General features: G+C 40.3%; 2 protein-coding genes across 5 annotated transcripts in view; one reads left to right on the top strand and one right to left on the bottom strand.

Moving 5' to 3' along the window:
• The window catches only part of KIF4A (kinesin family member 4A), a 129,002-nt gene extending 113,219 nt beyond the window's left edge, over positions 1–15,783 (bottom strand). Inside the window, exons 1-7 of one of the 3 annotated variants that reach the window (XM_016943591.4) lie at positions 15,617–15,783; positions 15,189–15,329; positions 14,962–15,076; positions 8,595–8,785; positions 6,579–6,668; positions 3,713–3,879; positions 3,381–3,475 (exon numbers count right to left, since the gene is read on the bottom strand). In XM_016943591.4, coding sequence (XP_016799080.2) covers positions 3,381–3,475; positions 3,713–3,879; positions 6,579–6,668; positions 8,595–8,785; positions 14,962–15,076; positions 15,189–15,308 — 778 coding nt within the window. In that variant the 5' untranslated portion in view covers positions 15,309–15,329; positions 15,617–15,783. Of the gene's footprint in view, positions 1–3,380; positions 3,476–3,712; positions 3,880–6,578; positions 6,669–8,594; positions 8,786–14,961; positions 15,077–15,188; positions 15,330–15,431 lie in introns of all 3 variants that reach the window. The other 2 variants (XM_016943593.4, XM_016943592.4) reach the window with 2 other exon arrangements.
• Positions 15,735–19,178, top strand: PDZD11 (PDZ domain containing 11). 2 transcript variants are annotated; one of them, XM_016943597.3, is made up of 8 exons: positions 15,821–15,907; positions 16,177–16,248; positions 16,416–16,515; positions 17,260–17,343; positions 17,600–17,656; positions 17,943–18,041; positions 18,437–18,497; positions 18,657–19,178. In XM_016943597.3, exons 2-8 carry the CDS (start codon positions 16,181–16,183, stop codon positions 18,689–18,691), a joined length of 504 nt encoding a protein of 167 aa, XP_016799086.1. In that variant the 5' UTR covers positions 15,821–15,907; positions 16,177–16,180; the 3' UTR covers positions 18,692–19,178. The 2 variants fall into 2 exon arrangements, with proteins under 2 accessions (XP_001152839.2, XP_016799086.1); XM_001152839.6 differs by lacking the exon at positions 16,177–16,248 and having other exon boundaries at positions 15,735–15,907.
• The last annotated feature ends 282 nt before the right edge of the window (positions 19,179–19,460 follow it).

Raw genomic sequence — 19,460 nt, 5'->3', positions numbered from 1 at the left:
GCTTTGAAAAACAGTGTGATGGTAGTTCTTCAAAAGGTTAAACATGGAGTGACCATATGATTCAGCAATTCCACTCATAGGTATACACTCAAGAGAAATGAAAACTTGTCTACAGAAAAACATACACAAATGTTCATAGCAGCATTATTCATAATAACCCAAAATGAAAACAACCCAAATGTCCATCAAGGGATGAATGGATAAATAAAAACATGGTATTTCCATACAATGGAAGATTGTTTGGCAATAAAACAGAATTAAGTACTGATACATGCTACAATATAGATGAACTTTGACATTATGCTATGTGAAAGAAGCCAGTCACAAAAGACCACATATTGTATAATTCCATTTATATGAAATGACCAGAATAGGCAAATCTGCAGAGACAGAGGATTGGTTATTGCCTAGGATGAGAGGTGAGGAACATATATTGAGGGGAAATAAGGAGTGAATGCTAATGGGTATGGATTTCTTTTTGAGGTGATGAAAATATTCTAAAATTTATTGCGGTGATGGTTATACAACTCCTTGTGAACATACTAAAAATCAGTGAAATGTATACTTTAAAAGGGTGAGTGTTATGGTATGTTAATTATATAATTATATCTTTTATTCTTTTAAAAAAAAAGTTAAACAGAGTTACCATATGACCTAGCAATTCCATTCCTAGGTATATACCCAAGATAAATGAAAACCTTTGTCCACGTGAAAATTTACACACAGAAGTTCATAACAGAGAAAATTGGATATGACTGATGAATGAACAACCAAAATGTGGCATATCCATACAATGGAATATTGTTCAGCAATAGAAAGAAATGAGGCCGGGTATGGTGGCTCAAACCTGTAATCCCAGCACTTTGGGAGGCCGAGGTGGGTGGATCACTTGAGGTCAGGAGTTCAAGACCAGCCTGGCCAACATGGTGAATGAAACCCCATCTCTACTAAAAAATACAAAAATTAGCCAGGCATGGTGGCACATGCTTGTAACCCCAGCTATGGGAGGCTGAGGCAGTAGAACTGCCTGAACCTGGAAGGTGGAGGTTGCAGTGAGCCAAGATCATGCCACTGCACTCCAGCCTGGGCAACAGAGTGAGACTCTCTCGCTCCCAAAAAAAAAAAGGAATGAAGTACTGATATATGATGCAACATGGATGAACCTTGAAAATCTTAGGCTAAGCCAGTCACAAAAGACAATATATTATATGATTACATTTATATGAAATGTAAACTAGTTCAACCATTGTGGAAGTCAGTGTGGCGATTCCTCAGGGATCTAGAACTAGAAATACCATTTGACCCAGCCATCCCATTACTGGGTATATACCCAAAGGACTATAAATCATGCTGCTATAAAGACACATGCACACGTATGTTTATTGCAGCATTATTCACAATAGCAAAGACTTGGAACCAACCCAAATGTCCAACAATGATAGACTGGATTAAGAAAATGTGGCACATATACACCATGGAATACTATGCAGCCATAAAAAATGATGAGTTCATGTCCTTTGTAGGGACATGGATGAAATTGGAAATCATCATTCTCAGTAAACTATCGCAAGGACAAAAAACCAAACACCACATGTTCTCGCTCATAGGTGGGAATTGCACAATGAGAACACATGGACACAGGAAGGGGAACATCACACTCTGCGGACTGTTGTGGGGTGGGGGGAGTGGGGAGGGATAGCATTAGGAGATATACCTAATGCTAAATAACGAGTTAATGGGTGCAGCACACCAACATGGCACATGTATACATATGTAACTAACCTGCACATTGTGCACATGTACCCTAAAACTTAAAGTATAATAATAATAATACTAATAAAATAAAATAAAATAATAAAAAAAACAGAAATGTAAGTTAAGTGGTTGCCTAGGGCCAGGGAAAGGGGTGGGAATGGGGAGTGACTGCTAATGAATATGGGGCTTCTCCTTGGGATGATAAAATGTTCTAAAATTAGATTATGATGATGATTGTACAACTCTGTGAATATACTAAAATCCACTGATATGTACAGTTTAAATAGGTAATGTTATAGTACGTAAATTATATCTCAATAAAGCTGTTAAATAAAACAACATGGAACTGAACACCTAAAAGAAGATAAAGAAAGCATTACAGCCTTTAAAAATAGTCTTAGGAAAGCTAAATCTCAAGTGCAAACATAGAACAAAAAGGGTACTTTGAATGACACTCAGAACAAAAAGCTGAATGAGGAAGAAACAGGTCTGCACTCAGTGCCAACAGTATAATAATGATAAATGACAGAAATAAAATTCCTCAATTAATATTTTTCCTTCTGCCTTCTCAGTTCCCAAGAGAGAAATGAAGCCCAATATGAGTAAAGAGGTAGTAAGTGTAAACCCAACTGCTTTAATAAGAGTTCAAATATCTTGGACCAGATGAATTATAGCTAAGGGAACATAGAGTAATTTCAAACGAGACTGCTGAAGCTATGTCAACGATCTTTGACGAATCACAGAGAAAGACATTCTAGAAGACTGGGCAGATGCAATTTCAATTTTCAAAACAGGGATAAAAGTTAATTCCATAAATTACCAAACAGTGGGTTTGATATAAGTCTAGAGTGGATTATTAGAGGGACAGCATGCAAGAACCTAGAAAACAGAAGAATAAGCACTAGAAGCCAACCTTGAATTCACCAAGAAAAAGCACTTTAGGCTAAAATCCCTTATTTCTTTTTTGTATTGTTACTAAGCTGGTAGCTATGAGAAATACAGTAGATATGGTGTATCTGGATTTAGCAAGGCATCTGATGAACTATTTTATGATATCCTTAAGAACAAAATTGAGATATAGAGCTGGATGTTAATTTTTGTTAGAGAGATTAATAATCACTTCAAGATCATTACCAAGGCATGCAGATTACCAGGTCACTATAATGTTAGAAGAAAGTTTCTAATAGCCTACATCACAGGGTTCTTCTAGCCTTAGGAATTACATCACTTTTCAAATTCAACAACTTGAATGAAGGCATGGAAATTGTGCTGAGGTTTATATGTGACAACATCTGGAAGGGATGGTGAATACTTAAAATGACAGAATCAGGATACTGATTTTAATTATAAATAGTTGGGGTAAAACAAAACAAAACAAAACTAAAACTAAAACTTGCCTGGACCAGATGAAATCAAACCAAGGGCCAGATCCAAATCTCATACCTGAATTAGAGAATGAGAGCAAGGGAAAGAAACAATTTTTCGCTATTTCTGAACTCAGCCTCAAATCTGAATCGTAGCTACTGTTAGAATGTGATCTCAAATCCCAGTCAAAAACACCAACAATACCAACAAGAGTACTAGAAGTTTTTAATCTACAACTGTGACCTTAATTACTCTCTTACCCTCTTTTAGACGATCCCCTTCAGCCTTGGTTTTCTTCTGTCTTTCTGATCCAGCGAGGTCTACAAGATGCAGCTTGGAGCGAAAGCTGCTATTCCTGTGATAATGAAAGGAAGACACAGTGAGAATGGTACACAAGCTTGAGAGTAGCTGAATATCAAAGCTGACCTGTCAGCTCTCATTTTCTTTCAAGTCAGTCAAAATGGCTCCATTAGTCACTCGTGCTCACAATACTGATGTCTGATGATTTGTCAAATCAATTGAAGAAGCGGCCTAATGTTTAACCTTAATAGAACTAATACTAAAAATCTTGACTCTTTAAATTGTAACTTACTTGTCACTTTTCTTTCTTTGCTCTAAGGAGATTGTAAAGATGGCATGAGATCGGGACGACTGGGAGTTCATAGCCGTGGAGGCCACAGTCCTAGAGTTGTTGCCCTGCTCCAAACAGGAAACAGTATCCAAGGCAACCAAAACAGTCTTCTCAGTGAGTCCCACAATCTAATTGCAAGAAAGAGAAAATTCCCTTATGATTTATACTTCAAATGCTTGGTCAGAAATATAGGGATTGGTGGTCTAAAAAAATGCCTTGATAGTCTAGTAGAACCTCAAATAGAACAGTCATGGTGATAAGAACTGCTTTAACTGGCAACTCTGTGAAGATAGCTGGAAACTAAGGTCTCCAATCTTCCTTAGGAACTTCAGAAATAAGCGTGCCAGCCAATACTGGAGCTAGAAAAGATCTCAAGATTTTAGGGTAGCAATGGCTACGTGCCTTCCAAGAAACCCCAAGTGAAGTTAATTCTGGTCCCAAGGAGAGCAAGTACAACACAAACAGCGATGGCATTTCTCTTTGTTACTTTCACCCCTATCTGACCCCATGCTCCTCTCTGTACCTCTGATTCATTTTAAACCTCATTTTCACTAGAGGAAATAGCATGGTACAGTTTCCACTGGATTAGGAAGCCAGGAAAACAGGACCCCAGGCTTAGTACTGTATTTACCTTGGAGAACTTATACAAGTTGAATCTCTTGGAGCCTCTGAGGTGATTGGACTAGATGCTTATGAAGTCTTTTCTAGCTCCAATATGCTATAATTTTATTACTTCATAGCTCCCAAACTTACTTCTGTGGCCCTAATTTCTAGTCTTTTATTTCTAATGATCTACCTTACCACTTACACTTTGAAATCAGTCAATTATAAACCAAATTCATCTTCCTCCCACAAACACTAATTCTCTCTACTATAATACTTCTCCATTTCTATTAATCTTGTCTCATATTCTCAAAAACTCACATCACCTTCAACTTCTCCCACTCCTCCATATCCCATCTATCACCAACTACTAGTCATTCTCCTTTTGAATCCATCACTTCCTTTTCCTTTACACATCTACTTGCCTAGTTCAGGCCCATATTACTTCACACCTAAAAAATAAGCAACAGTTTCCCCAACTGGTCTTCCTCATCCTAGTCTTTCTCCTTTTCAATACATTTCTGTTTGGTTTTCCTAAAATGTCACCAACCTACTAAGCCCTGTGCTAGATAACGAAGATACAAAGAGATTTCAAAGTACTCCCCTGACCTCCAGGTTAGGGTGAATTCCTTATAAGAATGAATTCACATACCACTTGTAACAGAGTTGGAGAGATACACACATAAGATAAAAACCTGGTAAAAGTAGCCACAGTAATCCCTCACTCAGAAGTTTTACATAGTTTATATATGGTTCACAGGGATAGAAACTAAGCTCTTTAGCCCGGCTTCATAATCTGGTCCTAACATATCTCCTGTTACTTCCCAGCCCAAATCCTCTAATCCAGACAGACTTGTGTAGTCTTATTACCCTCAGGTGTATATTTTCTGCTTTCCTGCTAAAGCTATTCCTTACCATAAGAATATCCTTATTTTCTCTACTTACTTAAAGCCTATCCATCCCATCTGAAGAGTGTTTACAAACTCTTCCTTACCAATTTGTGTCAGGAACTCATACTTCTCTGTATTGCAAATCTCACCTCAAACAACTCTTAGGACTTAATTCCTGCCTTAACATGGGGTATATAAAAGATCTTGAAACAGGGTCAAGTGCTGGCTGAGTATAATAGCATGTATTTTGTCCAGGTTTCTTATCCTCACTATCCAAATCATCTTTGCATATTCCAAGCTTATCAGGGCTGATCCTTTAAACTTTGCATTAGTAGCTGGCTAACAACTTAATGACCCAGAAAAAAAAAATCAGGAGCACAGGCACCTGTCCCTCACTGGTACCCCAAATCTTCAACTTTCTGTTTTTCTTTGTGCAAGAGAAGAAGGGAAGGAGAACAGGAGGAAGATATTATTCCAAGTTTTCCCAGAGTACTACCTAGCCTCATCTACCTCCAGCCTCTGATTTTCCCACTCCTGAATACTCAAGCTCTGCCTGTTTTCAACACTGGCTTCTGGATTTGGCTCACTCCCACATAGGAAACTCTCAATTTTGCCTCACATTTTCTGTTCAGTTCTAGCTCCTCATCTTGCATCTATACCATCTGACAGAAGATTCTCAAATAAGCTATCTCTTCTTCCTATGATACTTACATGTTTTAAAAATTATATATAGTTTAACTTTTCAATTTTAAAAATATCATCCCAAAGCCCAGCAAAATGTCTATTACAGTGCTGTCCAACAGAATTTTCTATTGGATATAGATATGTTCAATCATATCCATGCATTAGTAGCTGGCTAACAATGACCCAGAAGAAAATACATGGATATGTTCTGTATCTATCTGTGCTCTCAAACATGGTTACCACTAGCCATATGTAGCTATCGAGCACTTCATATGTGGCTAGTGTGCCTGAGGAAATGAATTTTTAAAATTTTATTCAATTTTAATTCATTTAAGTTTAAATAGCCACTTGTGGCTAGTAGCTAACATACTGGACTGCTCAGCCTTAGAACTCTGTAAATAATATTTAATTGATATTGGCATTCCTCTAGGTAACAGGAAGGTGATAAAACTGAACATGAGTCTTTCCTTGCTTCCCCACAAGAGCTCCCACCTAGAAATTTTAGATTAACAAAGGGACTTAGGACCACAGAAAACCTGACTGAGATGATAGTAGTCATTTAAAACCACAGTGGCAGATAAAAGGGATGTGAACTTTAGTATTATAATTGCCAAAATTTTTTAATAACATCAAATGAGAGACAAACACACCTTTATGCCTTCCTTAGGATCCTCTCGTATATTTATTTGAGCTTTCTCACGAGATGGGCATAGAAGATCCAAAATTTCTTCATTGTAAATCTGATATTGTTGAAAATAAAGTGGCAAAAACAAGATGTTAACAGTGGTAATCTCTGGGTGGTGAGATCATAGGTAATTTTTAAAATTATTTGTGACTTTCTATATTTAAACATTTGTTCATAATGAACATGTATTACCTGTAGAATTAAGAAAAGGACCATAACCCTATAGGTAATCACTTGATGTTTTATAAGAATGAATTCACATATCACTTGTAGCAAAATTGAGATTGCTCTCTTAAGACAGTCTCTTAGGAACAGCAGACACATGAAAAGTTACATGGCCACGCAAATTCAGTTCTTTGATGGCATCATAATAGCATTACATTCACCCATTTTGTTAAAATGTGAATAACAGGTACATAGATGGGGGTGGATGGAAAAGGAAGAAGTGGCAGCTAATATTTCAATATGAAACAGAATTTGAAGTACTTAGAACAGTGTTTAGCACATCTAAGCACTACATGTGTTTGCTATTACTGCTATTGCTATTAGTTAACATACCAGGATCTGGAGTTATTTTGATATTCAATTATGTTGGCCACAACTAGGTTAATCAAGAGACTCAAGAAGGCTAATCTAGCTGAGCACAGTCACTCACGCCTATAATCCCAGCACTTTGGGAAGCCAAAATGGGAGGATCACTTGAGCCCAGGGGTCTGTCACCAGCCTGGGCAACATAGTGAGACCCTGTCTCTACAAAAATTTTAAAATTAGCCAGGCGAAGTGGCACACGCTTGTAGTCCCAGCTGCTTGGAAGGCTGAGGTGGGGTGGGAGGATCGCTTGAGCAGGAGCTGGAGGCTGCAGTGAGCTATGATTTTGCCACTGCACTCCAGCCTGTGAGAGAGTGGGACTCTTTCTCAAAAGAAATAAATAAATAGAATTAAAAATTGCCTTTAAGGTCTCACTCTGGGGCTCAAGCAATCCTTCCACCCTACCTCAGCCTCCTGAGCAGCTGGGACTGCGGGCATGCACCACCTCACCTGGCTAATCTTTAAAGTTTTTGTAGAGACAAGGTCTCACTATGTTGCCCAGGCTGGTCTCGGACCCCTGGGTTGAAGTGATCCTCCCGCCCTGGCCTCCCAAAGTGCTGGGATTACAGGCGTGAACCACCGGGCCTGGCCAAGAAGGCTAATCTTAATGATGTAATCCCCTGTCTTCCAGTTCTACATCTCTTTACCTGTTAGCATGTTGAGATTGAACTTCAGGATTAAGTGTTCACATGCTTAAATTATATAAGTTTAATTATTACCCCCTAAAGGATAAGACATCACTGCTATGGAATCAAGTAGCTAGCTTCCCAGAAGCCATCAGTTCCCTAAAGATGTGTTTTTGATGTTATGAAGTTAGATATAATTGGCCAGTCTACAACTATACTAATATACACTAGAACACAAACTCCCATAAGGGCTAGAATTTTTGTTTTGTTCACTGATATATACCAAGTACCTCATATACCCAAGTGCCTAGAATTGGGCCTGGCACATGGTAGGTTCTCAGTAAATATCTGTTTAATAAACACACTCTATCACCGCTTATACAGCTCAATATTTCAGCTGGTTTTTATAACATTCTTCATGAGGCAACAGCATTATCATTTAAGTCTCAAACAGTAAAGGGAAATCAAACACTCTTCTGCAGACTATACAGGTAATCAGTAACAGAGGCCAAACTGGAATTAAAGAATTCCTATCACCTTTTATATGGCAATGTCAATTCCTCCAACAATCAAATTAAACAGACTATTCTAACACCAAGGAAAGAACTGGGTGGGAGCCGGATCCAACTGAGTCAGTAAGTTTTCTCTATCAATTAATTAAAATGAAACTTACTAATTTGAGTCATGTCAGGAAAAACCTGATTTGGATTTATTTCTCCACCCAAAGACAATTTCGAATTCAGAATAATTAAACATAAATTGCTTACCTCTAAGTAAGACACTTTCAGAGTAAATTCAAAGTCACTCTTTTTATCAATTTCTTTGAAGAGCAGTTGTATTACCCTAGGAATAACCCCAACTGTTGGTTCATTCTCTTGCTCTGCAGTATATGCACCTCCCATCGAATAGGTTTTTCCAGAGCCAGTCTGCCCATAGGCCAGGACCGTTGCATTATATCCTGACAAAATAGACGTCACATGCATAGTGGTGTTTAAATATTTTCATCTAATCAATATACTCCATTTCCTTCAGCAATTATTTGTAATAAAACTGAGATTGCTCTCTTAATACAGTCTCTTAAGAATGGCAGACACAAAGAAAAGTTCTGTGGGTACCATGACCTTGCACTACTCAAAATAAGCAAAAAACAAACAAAAACAAAACAAAACTCAACCCTAAAATGTGTCCCCCTAGTGATAGCCCTTAGAAGCTAAGAAATCAAACACTTAAAAGATATGACTGACTAAATGAAGGTGGCCAAGCCACTGTCAAAAGCCATTGGAGGTTGAAAATTCTGTCTTCCTACCTTAAGCAATTTTAAATTACAGAAATTAAATTAAAGAAAAAGAAAGGATTCTGGCATGTATTTTCTTGATTAACAGTATTTATCTGAAAAGGAAACAACATTGCTTTTTACAGTCAATGAAAGCATCTACTTCATATCTGAACTCTCAGAATGCATTTGGACCATATTATCAGGCTGCTTACAGAAATATCATCATTTAAGCATAATTCAATGTGATATATGCCTTTGCTTTTATTGAGAATTGATAAAGAATCATCCATTAATGAGCCAGGTTCCGTGACTCATGCCTGTAATCCCAGCACTTTGGGAAGCCGAGGCAGGCAGATTGCTTTAGCTCAGGAGTTTAACATTAGACTGGGCAACATGGTGAAACCCCGTCTCTACTAAAAATACAAAAATTAGCAGGGCATGGTGGCAGGTGCCTATAATCCCAGCTACTTTGGAGGCTGAGGCAGGAGAATCACCTGAGCCTGCAAGGCAGAGGTTACAGTGAGCCTTGATCAAGCCACTGCACTCCAGCCTAGGTGACAGAGCAGACCCTGTCTCAAAAAAAAAAAAAGAATCATTTATTCAAAGATGTTCACAATATAGTTAACTGAAAAAAGCAGCTTAAAAATAATTGTTAAATATGAGTGTATGGATAGGAAAAGATCAAAAGTATATAAATTATTAATTATTTTGATGTTTATCTCTGAGAAATAGGATGGTAAATTTTTTTTTTTTTTTTTTGAGATGGAGTCTCGCTCTGCCGCCCAGGCTGGAGTGCAGTGGCGCGATCTCGGCTAACTACAACCTCCACCTCCCGGGTTCAAGCGATTCTCCTGCCTCAGTCTCCCGAGTAGCTGGGATTACAGACACGTGCCACCACGCCCAGCTAATTTTTTGAATTTTTAGTAGAGACAGGGTTTCACCGTGTTAGCCAGGATGGTCTTGATCTCCTGACCTTGTGATCCGCCCATCTTGGCCTCCCAAAGTGCTGGTATTACAGGCGTGAGCCACCACACCAAGCCATAGGATGGTAAATTTTTTGTGTTTTCTTTTCCCCCGTTTGTATTTTTTAAATTATTAAATAGAAGGCACTATTGAACAGAGGCTGTGTTTTTCGTTATCACTTATGTTATCAGTACTGTTTGCAGAAAGACCCATAAAATATGTTTCTGTTTGAGTTTATTGGCCAGGCGCGGTGGCTCACGCCTGCAATCGAGCACTTTGGGAGGCCGAGGCGGGCAGATCACTTGAGGTCAGAGTTTGAAACCAGCCTGGCCAACATGGCAAAACCTTATCTGTACTAAAAACACAAAAATTAGCTGGGTGTGATGGTGGGCGCCTGTGGTCCCAGCTACTTGGGAGGCTGAGGCAGGAGAATTGCTTGAACCCAGGAGGCGGAGGTTACAGTGAACCGAGATCGCGCCACTGCACTTCAGCCTGGGCCACCGAGGGAGATTCGGTTTCAAAAAAAAGTATATTTCTGTTTGGGCTTAGTTCTGGTAAAAATGTTTATTTTGTAGATTAGTTTTTATATTTTCTCTTGTCAGATAATCCAGATTACTAGTTACTCAGCACTCCCCCTCCCCAGTTTTTTGAGACAAGGTCTCACTCTGTCACCCAGGCTGCAGCACAGTGTGTGCTATCACGGCTTCGCCTCCCAGGCCCAAGCGATCCTCCCACCTGAGCCTCCAGGGTAGCTAGGACTACAGGCACGCACCACTATGCCCAGCTAATTTTTTTGTATTTTTTGGTAGAGATGAGTTTCGCCATATTGGCCAGGCTGGTTTCGAACTCCTGACCTCAAATGATCTGCCCACCTCAGCCTCCCAAAGTGCTGAGATTACAGGCTTGAGCGACCATGCCCAGCGGGCATTTTCATTTTATCCCGTAAATTCAAAGTTTGGATTGAAGCTAGAGGAAGATAAACAACTGTAGCAAGATTTTATAAAGAAACAATTAGACAATAGACAGGTTATTCTTACTTTAACTTCAATTGTTACAGTCGTGTGCCATATAATAGCATTTCAATCATGTGGAATGTATACACGATGGTGAAAAATTCCTGTTGCTTATTGACTTAGCCATTATAATATTGCAGTGCAACATGTTACATGTTTGTGTTGATGCTGGGGTAAAGAAACCTACTTCACTGCTAGTCATATAAAAGTACAGCACATCCAACTGTGTACAGTATGTAACGCTTCATAATAATAAATGATTGTTACTAGTTTATGTGTTTAGTATACTATACCATACTTTTTATCATTTTTAAGAGTATACTCCTTCTACTTATGATAAATAAAGTTAACTGTAAAACAGCCTCAGGCAGGTCCTTCAGGAGGTATTCCAGAAGAAAGTATTGTTGTCATAGGAGATGACAGCCCTATGGATGTTATTGTCCCTGAAGACTTTCCAGTAGGACAAGACGTGGAGGTGGAAGACAGTGATATTGAAGATCCTGGCCCTGGGTGGGCCTGGGCTAATGTGTATGTTTGTGTCTTAGTTTTTAACAAAAAGTTTAAAAAGTTAAAAAAAATATTTTTTTAAAAAGAAAAAAGCTTACAGAATAAAGATGCAGAGTGAAAATGTTTATTCCGCTGTGCAATGTATTTGTGTTTTAAGCTAAGTATTATTACAAAAAAGTCAAAAAGATTTAAAAAATTAAAGTTTATAAAGTAAAAAACGTATAATAAGCGAAGGTTAATTTATGATTGAAGAAAGACACAATATTTAATAAATTTAGTGTAAGCTAAGTATCCAGTGTTTATAAAGTCTACAGTAGTATACAATAATGTTTTAGGCCCTTACATTCACTCACCACTCATCACTGACTCACTCAGAGCAACTTCCAGTCCTGCAAGCTCCATTCACGGTAATTGCCCTATACGGGTGTATCAGTTTTTACCTTTCATATTGTATTTTTACCTCACCTTTTCTATACTTAGATCACAAATATTTTCCATGATGTTACAACCGCCTACAGTATTCAGTACAGTAACATGTTTTGCAGGTTTGTAGCCTAGGAGCAGTAGGCTCAGGTGTATAGGAGGCTATACTATCTAGGTTTGTATACATGCACTCCACGATGTTCATACAATGACAAAACCGCCTAATAATGCACTTCTCAGAAGGTATCCCTGTCGTTAACTGATGCATAATTATAACTTGCTACTTAATCGTACAGTAGTAGCTTCTAAAACTATAAGCATGGCACCTAAAAGGAACTACAAATGCAAATTTACTTCAAGGTGAAAAAAATAATGACCTTAGGGAAGTCTGTTCCTTATTAGTGTGGCAGACATGTTGTCAAGGAACACAAAGCAAGCTTTCTCTGTTAAATGATCATCATATTTATGTCAAAGCTGTTATCTGCTATTTACCAAGATAATTTTGCAGTCTGAAGGAAAAAACCCTTTAAACTTTGAAACAACGTTTTAATCTAAATGAAAACTTTGAAGTTTTGAAAAAACTTGTTGGTCTAAATGAAGGATCATAAGAAGATGCTAAATTGAGATTTTCACTGTAATAGATCGCTGGTATCAGCTGGCATGACTATGGGGCAAGAGAATAACATTCCATAATTCAATACCACAGATATGTGCAGATAGCAATAACTTGGGAAATGAGGTTTTAGTAGTTTTTACAAAATACTTAGGGCTCTGTGGTACCAGGAGTTCAGAGTACAAGAGGGTGCTGTTGAGCTGACTATAAAAAATATTGGCTTTGTTTCTGCAACCAAGGGTAATGTTAAGCAAACACATGTATATTGGAATCACTTTCTACTTTATGTTGCCTTTAAAGAACATAATTTAATTCTATCAGTTTCCCAAGTTAAGAATATAAAAGTAGAACTGTGGTGCTCTTACTAAGCTGTGGAGGTATTGCCTGAGGAATCTGACCAGATAGTGAAGGGTCTGAAAAGCATATTGTTTCAGGAATGGCTAAAGGAAAGGCGGGGATAATTGAACAGAATTAGGTAGAAACACTTAACGGTTTTCCAAATACTGTATGTAAAAAGGAAAAAGATTATAGTGGAGAAGCCCAGCAGATTAACACCTTAATCAAATGATCAAAATGAACATCAGTAGTAATAGAATAAATCAAAATCATGTGCTGCCCAATAGGCTTCAGTGAGAAGAAAACAGCACCACTTCTGTGATATTCCTGCTAAAACATACACAACCTGAATCTAATCATAAGTAAATGCCAGACAAAACAATATTGAGAAAAGGTTTACAAAATAACTGGCCTGTAATCTTCAAAGTGTCAAACTCATGAAAGTCAAAAAAAGACTAAAGAACTGTTTTAGAATGGAGACTAAAGAGACAGCAAAACTAAATAAAACGTGATTTTGAACTAGATCTTTTTGCCATAAAATATTTACTGGGACAATTGGTGAAACTTGAATGGGGTTTCAGGAATAGATGGTAGTAATGTAGCAGTGCAAATTTTATTGTTTTGATGGTTGTATTGTGGTAACTTACAAGAAAGTCCTTTTTTGTAGGAAATATACACTAAAGTATGGGGGGTTATCAGGCCAATGATTCATCTCAAATGGTTCAGGGAAAAAATGTTTTTTATGCTGTTCTTGCAACATTCTATACGTTTGAAATTATTGCATTAATATCTTAAAATTTTGAAACAAAAATTTCAGTGTTCCTTGAGCCATATCATTAAACAAAAAAACGTGAAAAATTATGTGAATAGCTGTTGCCTAGAAGAAGGCTTCTAAAGGAATGAACTAACATCACTGGGTAGAAATTACCAGGAAGCAAATTTCATCTCATTATAAAGATCTTTATAACATAATTAGACTTGTCCAAAACCCAAATCTCAACTGGACTACCTGTGAGTCAGTGAGTTCCCTGTCAAAAAAATTTTAGACACTGGCAGTTCACCTAACAGATATTGTTAGAACGCATTTTTCTTTGGATGAAAAACAAACTAGATGATATACAAATGTCTCTTTCAACTTTAAGGCACTAGCATGCCATGATTCTACTTCTTTTAAATGAACCTCTGTTTTGAATCTTGAATAACCACTGTATTAGAATAATAATTAGACATCTCTCAGGCACTGCTCCCTTCTTTAGAACCCTGCTATGGTCCTCAACAGCATTAAAGACTTAGCTTCCCCAATAAAGATTATTAACTGGTGATAGTATTCAGAGGCTTTAGGCACTCCCCTTCTCCACCTAAAAGAAGTATACTCCTTATTCAAGACCCATCTCAAAGTTTTCCCACTCTGTGAAATTCACCCCAAATTCCCCAGAGTTAGAGCCATCCTTTTGTTTTTCATACCACTTTGTATGAGAGCAGAGCTACTACTTCCATAGGACTGACTCTGTTGTATATTTTTAACTTGAAAAATTTTTCTTCTAAAAGATAGGTACAAAAAATTTAAAAATTTTTATATATTCAAAATTATTTATGTAGTCATCTATCTCCATTCCTATCCCTGGACTTTGAACTCCTTCAGGGCCTCGAAGCTATATTATTTATCACCTGAATCCCTCAACAAGCTTTGCAGTGCCTGAGCCTCAAGTAGGTTGGCACACTTATCACCATCAGCAACCACCACAGAGTTTATAATCTAATGAAGTTCCAGGATAAACAAACATATACAAGTCAAAGATGAACAGAACCACATAAAGCAAATACAGAATAAAACTAGCTTCAAGGGTACAGAGACGTTGACAAATGTTATTAGGCTAAGGGCTTCTTGAAGGCAGGAATCATGATTCATCGATTCCTGTATTTGCAGTGCCCAAGCACAGTGCTTGGCACATAGTATATGCTCAAGGAATATATGTTATGTTCGAGGAATCAAATCGCCTTACCTTTAAATACACCTTTTATGAGTGGCGCTACTGCTGTATTGAAGACTTCTTCCTGTTCAGTAGAGGGATCAAATACAAAATCGTAGGTGAAGGATTTATCTGTACCAACCACCACCTAGAGAAGGCACGGGACAAGGCGTAAGGTTAAAAATGAAAGGCAAGACCACACCCCTCGTTACCATTTGGCCCCAGCTGTTCAGACACAGGCTCTGGACTCTGCTACGCACCTGAGGCTCTCCGGGCACGAAGGAAAGGCACATCTGGCAGCCCTCGCTAATCTCTTTGGGGACCAGAGGGCGACAACGCAGCGCCACTCTTACAGGAATTCCCTTCACCTCTTCCTTCATGATCCTATCTCAGCACCGTCTCTGCGAGGGGGAAAAAGAAGGCTCGCTGATGAATGTTAGTAGGTCAGCAGGGGTGGGAGGGCGTCCTCCCCGGTTCCGACCCTCCTCAGCGGGAACACTGACTTGGGAGATTCACGCTCCATGACTTGGCCAGGGCTGGACCGCCCGTCAGCCCTGCACTCTAAAGAGAGGGCACGGGCTTCTGAAAGGCAAAGAAAAAACTCCAACGGGGACGGCGACAAAGAACCAAAGCCCTAGGGTACTGGGTAAAAACAGGTTCTGAGCTAAGGTGTGCCCCCGTAACTCACCAAACTAAATGTCCCTTCCCCGTTCTCCCTGGGCCTCCCGCCGCCCTGTCCCAGCCGGAGTTTTAACCGCCAAGTTTCAAATCCGTCCCGGAGACGCCAACCAATTGCAGTGCGGACTGCCCGAGGGCGGAGCGCGCACGTCGGCGCGCGCAGGCCGGCGCGGTGGGAAGGGGAGGGTCAGCTCGTTGCACCCTGGCCCGGCCTCTTTTCGACCCTGCGGAGCATCCGCTTCCGGTTCCCAGACTGAATTGTCGGTGAGCCGAGTCTGAGGTCGCTGTGGACTGCCCACTGGTGAGGTGGTGCGGCGTTTATGCGGCTGAGAGTGCGGGTCTCAGGCAGAATGTGGGGCGGGGACGTGGGAGGTGGCTGGTCAGGTGAAGAAGGAAGGGTCGATCTAAGGACCCTACCATTACTAATCACATCTAGGAAATGTGGGGCGGTGCCTTGCCCCGAGTCCCTGCGGATAGTTAACACTCCCTTGGGCTTCGAAAGTAGATCTTTTTAGACTCGACCCTGATTTCCTCTTCTCCAGGTTTGAGACGGTAACATCTGTTTTGCAGGATTATGAAAAATGAGGTCCTCTTTCTAGAGTACCTGACAGGTTGCTTGGCATCCAGAAGATGTTTAGCTAAGTTAAGAGTTTTCTTCTGTCTTCCTTCTCTCCTCCAACCTTAACACCTAGATATGGGCTGGGCCTGTAGACTGACTGCCTTGGAATGGGTTGGAGCTGCTGTCTGAAACTTGCTGGGCTGCTCTCCCTTTTGAACCACTTTTTGTCTGTTCTGATTCACTCTTCCAGGGCCTTGCCCGAGATGGACAGCCGGATTCCTTATGATGACTACCCAGTGGTTTTCTTGCCTGCCTATGAGAATCCTCCAGCATGGATTCCTCCTCATGAGGTGGGAACCATCTGTATTCCAGAGTAGGAGGTTTTTTTCCCCGTGGGCATGAGATGATGCATGAAAGGTAGGATAGCAGGGTTAGAAGGCAAAACGGAGAGTGAATCTTAGCACTGGTAGCCAGAGGACCCAGAAGCTGGATTCTGAGCAACAGGACCCATTGGGAACTTCTTTATGGAAGCCTCCTGCTAGGGTCTGTTCACACCGGTTAATTCTGGAAATTTGGAGCCTTCATTTCCATACTGTTAAGAGGTTCAGCGCGGTGGCTCATGCCCGTAATCCCAGCACTTTGGGAGGCCGAAACAGGCGGATCACCTGAGGTTGGGAGTTCAAGACCAGCCTGACCAACATGGAGAAACCCCGTCTCTACTAAAAATACAAAATTAGCCGGGCGTGGTGGCACATGCCTGTAATCCCAGCTACTAGGGAGGCTGAGGCGGGAGAATTGCTTGAACCTGGGAGGCAGAGGTTGCAGTGAGCCGAGATTGAGCCATTGCACTCCAGCCTGGGCAACAAGAGCAAAACTCCATCTCAAAAAAAAAAAAAAAAAAAGGTGAAGAAATGGGGAGCTACTGGGCTGCCCCAGTGCTATCCATCTACTCATTTAGTCTGTGTTATCTGTTCTACTTAAATTAAGTCTATGACCTTTCCTTTTCCTGACTTCAGGGTAATTCATTAGTGTTCCAGATGAAGGTAGGTGTGAAGTAAGACTGGTAAAATTTCTGGGGTTGCTGTGTCTTGCAGAGGGTACACCACCCGGACTACAACAATGAGTTGACCCAGTTTCTGCCCCGAACCATCACACTGAAGAAGCCTCCTGGAGCTCAGGTGAACTTATGAAACCTTATTTCAGGCTAGATTCGTCCATACCACAAATTGGCAGTGTTGGGGGGATGGATTGGAAAGCAGGTGCAGATGTGAGGCAACTTTCCTTCTTGTGGACAGAAAAGCTGAGATAACACTTCTGCAACTTCTGACTTTCCTCTCAGGGACACACAAGCTGAGCTATTGTACGATGATGCTACTAGTTGTTCTTGTGTTTGTGGTCTCCATTGAGCCCCCATTCTGTGCTCTTGTCTTACAGTTGGGATTTAACATCCGAGGAGGAAAGGCCTCCCAGCTAGGCATCTTCATCTCCAAGGTATTTATGCCCAGTAGGCAATATGGATCGTTACTTCCCTTTGTTAAATTAACAGATTGCAGAACCCTAATGTCCCAAGGGCTGAGAGGATGACTCTGGATTCATAGAAGGGGTATAATGGAGACACCCCCTTTCCCACTTAAAACTTTTCATTTGGCAGGCCATCTGTCTGCATACATTGTCACAGAAAAACAATAGCACCATACATTTGAATAGCACCGAATTTCACTGACAGTCTTCTGAAATTATCGCATCCCAATCACATGTATTCTCTCTTTACCAACAGGTGATTCCTGACTCTGATGCACACAGAGCAGGACTGCAGGAAGGGGACCAAGTTCTAGCTGTGAATGATGTGGATTTCCAAGATATTGAGCACAGCAAGGTGAGCACAGTACTTGGGCTGTGGTGCTGCAAGAAGCCATCTCAAATAGGACAGATTGGACAGGAGTAGCCTAATCTGTAACTTAATAAGAAAGCATTTTGCTGGGCACTGTGGTACACGCCTGTAATCCCAGCTACTTAGGAGGCTGAGGCGGGAGGATCACTTGAGCTCAGGAATTTAAGACCAGCCCAGGCAATGCAGCAAGACCCTGTCTCAAAACAAACAAACAAACAAACAAAAAGAGAGAGAGAAAGTAAGCACCTCTCCTGGGAAAGTACAGGAGGGAAGCAGCTATTAGTGACACACAGGTTGGAGTGGCAAATCCCTTTCCCCCTATTATGATTCTGTCTTGGGTCATATCTCTTCATTTGTACAAGCTGCTGTGTTCCTTCCAGGCTGTTGAGATCCTGAAGACAGCTCGTGAAATCAGCATGCGTGTGCGCTTCTTTCCCTACAGTAAGTGCCACTTTCTTTTTTCACTTTCCTGACAGGGCCCTAAGTAAGAACTCTTTAAATACTGATGACTAGAGGCCCTACAAGTTGGGGATAGGGAATCAGGAGCTCAAGCGTGAAGATAACCTGCTCTGTTCCTCCTTTTCTTCTTCTTTCCTTCAGATTATCATCGCCAAAAAGAGAGGACTGTGCACTAGAAAGTTGCAGCCCACAGCCCTTCATGTGGACTCTGTCATGACATGCTAACTAGACTTCAGGGGAGCCACTTCTATTTTCAGCCCCTCCCTGGAATAGTGAGTTGGGAGGATGGGGAGACAGCTAACCAACTGCATTACCCAAACCATATTGCACTTTTAGTTCCCTAGTTTTCTAGGTGAGCTTCATTCCCTGAAAGGAGGATGATGATATCTAGGCATAACCTAGCCTGTGAGGAACCTAGTTAGGAAAGACAACTGACATTTATTGAATATCATGCACTAGTCCCTTACATATGTCATATTTTAATTATAGAAATCAGTAGCAAAAAGAATCTTGGGGATTTTCCATCTGACTTCCCTGGCCATCTTATCCCATCCTTGCACTACCAGAGGATTCATACACTTTTGAGACTCCAGTGAGACGCTGCTTTCACCCCTTCCTCCTCCTAGCCTCTCTCCCAAAAAGTAAAACACAATGCTGAAGAAATATTGGTGTGACTTTTGAATGTTACCGATTGGATGTAAAATGCTATCGAGGGAAGAAAAAGCTCTTCCAAAGAGAGGAGCCACTGGAAGGAACAGAGCAATACTATACCTTCCTCGCAACTACCTATGATGTCTGACCAGAACATTAGCGAGGCCAAGGAACTTTAACCACAGTATAACTAAGAAATGGCATAGAGTGAGGGGCACTGAAAGAAACTGCCCGTTCCCCTAGGAGCTTTGAACATTTCTCTGCAGGGGACAGTAGTAATATAATTCTCTCTTC

This window comes from Pan troglodytes, chromosome X, assembly GCF_028858775.2.
Source record: "Pan troglodytes isolate AG18354 chromosome X, NHGRI_mPanTro3-v2.0_pri, whole genome shotgun sequence".
Lineage (NCBI taxonomy): Eukaryota > Metazoa > Chordata > Mammalia > Primates > Hominidae > Pan > Pan troglodytes.
Note: the sequence above shows the minus strand (reverse complement) of the source record. Positions and strands in the feature narration are given on the sequence as shown.

Excerpts from the sequence above, each read along its gene's own strand:
- PDZD11 (XM_016943597.3), top strand. The coding sequence starts at position 16,181 with ATGAAAAATGAGGTCCTCTTTCTAGAGTACCTGACAGGTTGCTTGGCA. Across the intron at positions 16,249-16,415 it reads TCCAGAAGATGTTTAGCTAA|GGCCTTGCCCGAGATGGACA; the intron begins GTTAAGAGTTTT and ends TCACTCTTCCAG. Across the intron at positions 17,344-17,599 it reads AGAAGCCTCCTGGAGCTCAG|TTGGGATTTAACATCCGAGG; the intron begins GTGAACTTATGA and ends CTTGTCTTACAG.